Source organism: Anopheles gambiae, chromosome 2, assembly GCF_943734735.2.
Source record: "Anopheles gambiae chromosome 2, idAnoGambNW_F1_1, whole genome shotgun sequence".
NCBI classification, from domain to species: domain Eukaryota; kingdom Metazoa; phylum Arthropoda; class Insecta; order Diptera; family Culicidae; genus Anopheles; species Anopheles gambiae.
The window spans coordinates 22,853,806-22,860,611 of NC_064601.1; the positions used below are offsets into that span (position 1 = coordinate 22,853,806).

At 49.0% G+C, this 6,806-nt stretch overlaps 1 protein-coding gene across 13 annotated transcripts in view; it reads right to left on the reverse strand.

The window, feature by feature from the left end:
• Window positions 1-362: 362 nt before the first annotated feature.
• The window catches only part of LOC3290639 (voltage-dependent calcium channel type A subunit alpha-1), a 26,693-nt gene continuing 20,249 nt past the window's right edge, over window positions 363-6,806 (reverse strand). For 4 of the 13 annotated variants that reach the window (XM_061663845.1, XM_061663846.1, XM_061663838.1 and 1 more), the window contains 11 exons: window positions 6,661-6,806; window positions 6,500-6,591; window positions 6,269-6,419; window positions 6,071-6,198; window positions 5,800-6,002; window positions 5,408-5,717; window positions 5,166-5,326; window positions 3,714-3,914; window positions 3,223-3,374; window positions 2,879-3,141; window positions 363-1,504 (listed from right to left, as the gene is read on the reverse strand). The exon at window positions 6,661-6,806 is cut by the window's right edge and continues 37 nt beyond it. In XM_061663845.1, the coding sequence (XP_061519829.1) occupies window positions 1,360-1,504; window positions 2,879-3,141; window positions 3,223-3,374; window positions 3,714-3,914; window positions 5,166-5,326; window positions 5,408-5,717; window positions 5,800-6,002; window positions 6,071-6,198; window positions 6,269-6,419; window positions 6,500-6,591; window positions 6,661-6,806 (1,952 nt within the window). In that variant the 3' untranslated portion in view covers window positions 363-1,359. The remainder of the gene's footprint in view (window positions 1,505-2,878; window positions 3,142-3,222; window positions 3,375-3,713; window positions 3,915-5,165; window positions 5,327-5,407; window positions 5,718-5,799; window positions 6,003-6,070; window positions 6,199-6,268; window positions 6,420-6,499; window positions 6,592-6,660) is intronic. The other 9 variants (XM_061663842.1, XM_061663839.1, XM_061663844.1 and 6 more) reach the window with 9 other exon arrangements.

Below are 6,806 nucleotides of genomic sequence, written 5' to 3' on the forward strand. Positions count from 1 at the left end.
TAAACTAGACAGGAAATTAACAACAACAGCACAATAAAAAAAAACATTGTTCTAAGTAATTGCCTTAACGAAACAGTACTAAAAACGCTTGATTGTTAGAGTGATAAACGCTGGCAACACTTGCACGAAGAACAAAGAACAAATGCAGCTTAAACTCGAACACAGTATCGCTACGATTTCGCACTTTTTTTTCTATACTTCACTCTTTCCCTGTCCACTAACTTGCATATAAACTATAGTAACGAGTTGCCTAACGTAAAACAACAGCACCCTCAACGCGAACGGGGCTTGCACAATTGTTCTAAAAATTAGTTTTGCTCGATGCACTATGAACGGATGCATTTAATACTTCGTGTTTTGTGTTTGTTTTTTCTTCTTCTTCTTTTTTTCACGAAAAAAAAACCATAGTTAACCTCAAAAGTCGAGACACTACACGCACGTGCACGTCTGTGCTAAAAACTAGATTGCTTCAACTTTTGTTTCCTTCATCTTTATCGATAAATCCCTCTGTCACACACACACACACATGCACACATATACTCCCTCTATATCCCTTCTCATTCAAATATCAATCGCGAATGGAACAACAACGTGTACGCCATATTGCTTTTACCCCCTCAACTAACCTCACATATCGGCGTGGTGCCCTTTCTCGCCTTTTCTTTTGCGTAGTGGAGAAAGTGGAGTTTGCAAAATAGAATGGAACGTTTTTTTCTCCGGCTCTACGGTTTACTATATAACACGCACCGCCTTGCCTCTTGCCTTCTCTTCCCTTCCATCTTGCTCCTTCTTTTGGCGACAACTTACGATTATGCACTTCGGAATGAAGCTTGCCTCTTGCTAGCTTGTTGATGAGGGACTTTGTGCACGGTATGTACTAAAGCTCGCACAAACTCACAACAGAGTTATGCTCATTTTGGATGGAACTCGATGCGTTCATGCGCTTCAAATGCCCACGAACTGCGCAGCCACGAATGCGCTGTCTCCCTTTTCCCCCCCTCTGTCGAATATAACGGCCGAATGTACGGCATGAAGCTAGCGTTATCTTACGCGTTACGAACTCACTAGCTGCACTCAGAGAGGTGATCCTAAAGCAAAACAAACCTAACCGGAGATTAGTTTGATCACAATCGTACGCAGATCTGCCAGGTGCGCTGGTAAGCTCCGCTGCAAGTGTACCGGAGCGGTGCTGTACTGGGGCGGAAGAGTGACGCCCGCGGTGGCCCTCGCACTGGTCGGGTAGTGTCGGGGAGCATGATGGGCCCGGATATGCTCGTTCATTGCTGCTGGTTTGGCAGTGGAGTTGTTGTTGTTGTTGGATAGTGGTATTGATTTCGTTGTGTCTGCAGGTAACTGGTGCTAGCACCAGTCGCCTTCGTCCGACTCGGAGTAGATGGAATGCATGCCCACCTTCGGTTTGTAGCCGTTCAGGGCGGACGAACCGAACGAGCTGCCCCCGGTACGGCCCAGCGTGTACAGATGCTCGTAGGACAGCGGTTCCACGCTGAAACAAACAAACGAATGTATAAGTATAAGTAGGGTTAGTAGGAACTGTTCAGTTTCTATCATCATAATGGCCTGTAAATGTGATGTAATGTGCTAATACAAGTGGTACTAATATTAGGTGATTGGTAGCACGATTTCATTTATGGGCGAATCCAACGTCCGTATCGTCTCGATTGGGATAGTTTCATAGTCGTTGGAATATTTTGTGATGTTAGTTAGCGAATTAGTGATTTCAAGTATGAAAAATAGTAACAAATGGAAAAAAGGGTTGGGTGGTATAAATAGAACATTCACTGTTCTCAGTGAGTTGTATCAGAATAAAAGTGTGGCTGATGTGATGTGTATATTTATTTAACTCTATATTTAGCCCCGATCGTGAGCCTTCGGGCCTACTCGGCCCGATCAGAGCTGGACGACGAAGCCACACTAAGATTTTACCGTGTCGCCCTCTGTCGGCAATTACAGGGGACTACACCTTCAGCGCAAATCGGTTGTTAAACGAATGATTCATTAGGTTGGGATGCACATCTATCCATCGGCTATCTGTGTGTTGATTAGCATCTAACTTTTAGACGTATCAAACGCTTGATTTTTAGACCCCCGCCACGTCACTCAGACCACTGATGGAAAGGACTGCATGGAACAAATGCCAGAGAACAAAACGATTCAGACCCTCGCAATGTCATTTGGACCACTAAACTGGACTATACTCGGACCACTTCGGATGGAAGGATCCAACGAAATGCCAGGAATCTAAACGATACAGACTCCGCAAAGCCGTTTGGAACACTGAACTGGAAATCTGAACTGAACCTCGCAATCCGATTGATGTACACCTTCGCAACTCTCATAGGATTCATAGGACCACAAAATCAAGGACTGGATTGAATAAACCAAAATGTCCGAGTACACCCGGGATAAGGTGCCCTTCCATGGCTCAGAGAAGAACATGTCTCCCAGCCAATATGGATTGTAGCGCCATGAACTATGCATGTATAATCTAGTTTTAAGCAATACGGCCTTTTTGGACCATTCCTCCTGAATAATAAAAAAACAGCTTGATTTAGTTATTTGAATCACTAAGGACTGAGTCATAAGAAAGTGAAGAGTCAATAGTGAGGAGCTTTATATAAACTCTTCGTGCTAGGTTGAATTCATACATTGCCAGACTTGCCAAATTCAGCACAATCACTCAGTGCGCAAATTGTGAACTGAACAGTTAAAATTGAACACAATCAAAATATTTGATTGCACTGCCCAACTTATTAAGCCACAATTGAATGGCTTCAAAACGAAATGTTCGCATCGGTTCGCCCATCACTGCAGTCATCTGCATCCCGGTTAAGTGTCACGGAATATGAATAGCACCTACCGTTCGTACTCGGTGTCCCGGGCTGAATCGCGTGCGCGCTCCAGCTCACGCTCGATCTCGAACAGCTCCCGCTCGGTGTCACGGAACACGTACCGCGAACCGTAGTCCCGCTCCCGCTCCCGCAACCGTTCCCGTTCACGATCGCGCTCGCTCTCGGTGTGATGGTAGATGCGCGGGTCCCGCGGTATGTCGCCCCGTGATCCCGGCAACGAATGAACACTGTACGGCAGGGTGTGTGTGTTTAGTGCCAGATGTAGATTTTGCTGCAAGAAAAGACGAAGATTGTTTTTGTACAGTCTGCGCACCAACAATCCGCAAGGGAAAGCATCCGACACCCGACTTACATGCGTAGGGCTCGTGTTGAGCTGCGGAAAGTTGATGTTGGTGGACTTGAGCTGCAGCGTCGTCGGCTTGATTGGTCTGGGCGGCAGCCGGCGCCCGAAGTCTCTGTGTGATTGTAATACTGGGTACGTGTGCTGGATGTACGGGCGGGACACTGTGGAGTGGAAAGAGAAAGAAAGTTGCAGGCAAGCGTACCGTACCCGGGGTTGACGGGACAAGGCGGGCAAGCCATCGCAGCACAAGAGGGGGTGGTAGGGGGGGGGGGCGGTTTGGTGAAGGTTTCAGTGGGTGTGGGTGGTTCGGGGTTCGTGGTAGTGGTAACGGGGTTAAGGATCGGTAAGAGAGAGAGAGAGAAAGAGAAAGAAAGAGAGAGAGAGAGAGAGAAAGAGAGAGAGAGAGAGAGAAAGGAAAACGGGTGGTGGAAGAAAGGGAAGAGGGGACATATGTTAGTGAAAGTTTGTTCGGTGGGGCGGTTCACTCGATCGATAGTCACCGATTTCTTCGCGATACCGGTCACGTTCCCGTTCTCTCCACTCCTGCAGCCGTGCCGGACTCGGGGACCGCGAGCGCTGACCAAGACTAGTCGTACCGTACGGATGTATTCTACGATTGCACCGATGGTGGGCACTGATCTGCGTATCCAAGCGACTGGGCGAGGGCGAACGTGCCGGACTGGTGGCTACGGACCAGGAACCTTTATGTTACAAAATGTCAAATCTATGTACAGTGTGTTTTTGTGTGGGTTTTGTTGTTGTTTGCTGTTGCTGCTGCTGCTGCTTTGTCATATTTATTTTCATGATCCTCGATCGTTCAATGTTTGGCTTTTCGTTTTGGCGTATCCCTCGAATTTTGGTTTTTTAATTTGTCACACCTTCCCTAGGCCATTAGGGATGATCGTGTGCCGCTTCTGGGACCATTGTCAAGGGTTTGACCGTGCTCCCAGAAGTGTTGTGCACTGCCTATGACCCTACCATCCCATCATTCTACCCTAATGATCCCATGTGCGTACAAGACAGGATCGCTACGCGTTTGCAAGATCAACGAACTATCTTCATGCGATGTTATACTGGAGGTGGTAGAGTGAAGGGTTTGAGTTTGAAAAGCATTCCCGATCTATGTAACTCATCCGTAACGCCAATCGTGTGGGATCAAATGCACGAGCATCGTTGCTCAAAATCCTAGCAGGTACTGATCAAGTAAGTTGATGTGTAGTTGGAAAGTGTACGAGTGGGTCATTGAGTTTAATTGTTCGCTCTACAGAATGCAAAAAGGCTAGCAAAGAACAACACGCTAGACGTTACTACGGGCCAGCTAACGGGGACGGCATTCACGGACACGGGCAAAAAACACGGGACGATCACTAACAGACAGGGTAAGTGGCAGTTGCTCTTCTACCGGTTTCTAGATGAGTTTTGCTTGCGTCTAATGAAATCGTTGGAACAGACGGAGGTGAAGTGGAAGGGGCAGTGGTCAGGCTGGGAAGAAATTGCAAAGGGGAAGGGAGGGTGTACAAAACAAAAGCTTCCCCAGCCAGTCAGGCTATCTATCGGAAGGAAATGCTAGGCAAAAGGCTTCAGACGTCAATCATGCGAACTGAACCGAACTCTTTCCCATTCGTACGGGACGTACGAATTGTTTGGAGGACGTCAGATCCCGCGCGGAACACGGCAAGGTTTAGCTGGACGCGTCGCCTTCGCACCTACTATCTATCAGGAAAATAAATATCGCATAACAGGACAGGACTCGGGTGCCACTGTTGAGTGAGTGCTTGGTGCGTGCCGGGTGCGCGAACCGCGACCGCCGGCGCAGACAGGTGCGGTGCGGTGACGCGCAGCCATCTGCCAGGCCTGGTCGCGGTTGTGCGCACCCAAATGGTTAGCACGCAGTGTATAGTAGTAGAGTGAGAGCGGGGAAATGATTAAGTGAAGCGTGAGAGTAATGATACCTCTATGATATCTACCGCCATAGCCATGACCATAGTGGTGCCTACCAATAAGATGGTCCCGGCGGGCGATCTCCACCACGTTCGAGACGGTCTCGGAGAAACCGATGTCGTGGTGCAGATGCCTCGGGCTTGGCGATCGTTCCAGTGCGGATCCGCGTCTGCTATGGGAGGGTAGCGAAAGAAGAGCGACATTTTAGTCGGAAAGCCGAACGAAACGAGCGTGCGAGCGGGGAGCTACTTACTGCAAGCTGGGTGATCGCACGTGCCCATTCCTCTGGTCCGGATGCAGATGGCCGTCGTCGATGTACGGCTCCTGTATCTCGTGCGGCTTGTGCTCCTGGAGCTCCGGCTCAAAGTCGTACCGGGCGCCCTTGTTGTTGCGCCACGTCTCCAGCATCAGTATGCCGGCGTAGATCTTGCCGACCGTCATCTTGCCCGTGTTGAGCACATTGTTCGGTGGCACCAGCAGATCCACCATCTTTTTCGCCTGGATCGGCCATATCTGTCGGATTGTTTGACGCAGCTCCATATCTGCTTGATCCATCTCTTCCGCTGCAGAAACGAGGGTTGGGAGATTTTTGGAGAACTTGAGTGTACTGTGGAGAGGAAGGCCAGCGGGCACCGACGATCTTACCAGGTCGCATTTTAATGCTCAGATTTTCACGAATCAACGCAAACAGGGTCGTGGTGAAGCCCACCCTACCCTCCTCGTCTACCGGCATGTTCATGCGTATGAGCTTTTTGTACGCCAACCGGTTGGGACACTTGTTGCCGAACCCGAGCGGTGGTGCCATATTCTTCAGCATGTCGTACATCTCCGTGTAGTGTAGCTTGCCACTGGGAGGAAGAAGAGAGCATGAGAGGTTTGCAAGCACAAGGAACCTTTTCTGCGACGATCGACTTACGATGCGGAAGGATCGTATTCAGCCCATATGCGCACAAACTCGTCCAGATGATGGGCGCCCAGAATACTGGAATCTCTGGTCAGATAGTCAAAGTTGTCCATAATGACAGCGACGAACAAGTTCAACATCTGCAAATACAACCGGTTGGCATTCAGAATCGTGCCAAAAATTGATCGAAATTATGCAGCATCAACTCACCAAGAAGGAGCAGAAAAAGATGAATGACACAAAGTACCCGTAGGCCAGGGTCGAGCCGCAGGTTTCGTTCGGTTTGTTCGCCCGTGGATCGCAGGGTCGTCCTTTCAGGCAGGCCAGCATAATATTTGGCCAAGATTCGCCAGTTGCACATCTGCGAAGAGTAGGAGAACGTGAGCAGGACATTAGTGTGACGGGTGAATGAGATGAACACCGTAGCACGGCGATCCATACCGAAATAGTAACATTAAACCGTCGAGGAACGATCGGAAGTTGTTGTGACGACTGATGGCGGTATCGGGATCTAGTTCTATGTTTCCAAACACCTACGTAAAAGAGTGTAAGAGTGAAAGTGATGCGCTACAAAAAGACTATCCGGGGCGCTGCTTACATACCTGCATTCCAATAATGGCGTAGATAAAGAACAGCATAGCAATCAGCAGGCAAACGTAGGGCAGTGCTTTGAAGGATTGGACAAAAGTCCAGAGGAGGATACGGATGGTGTCACCCTGGCGGAGTAGCTTGATTAAACGGGCAGCAC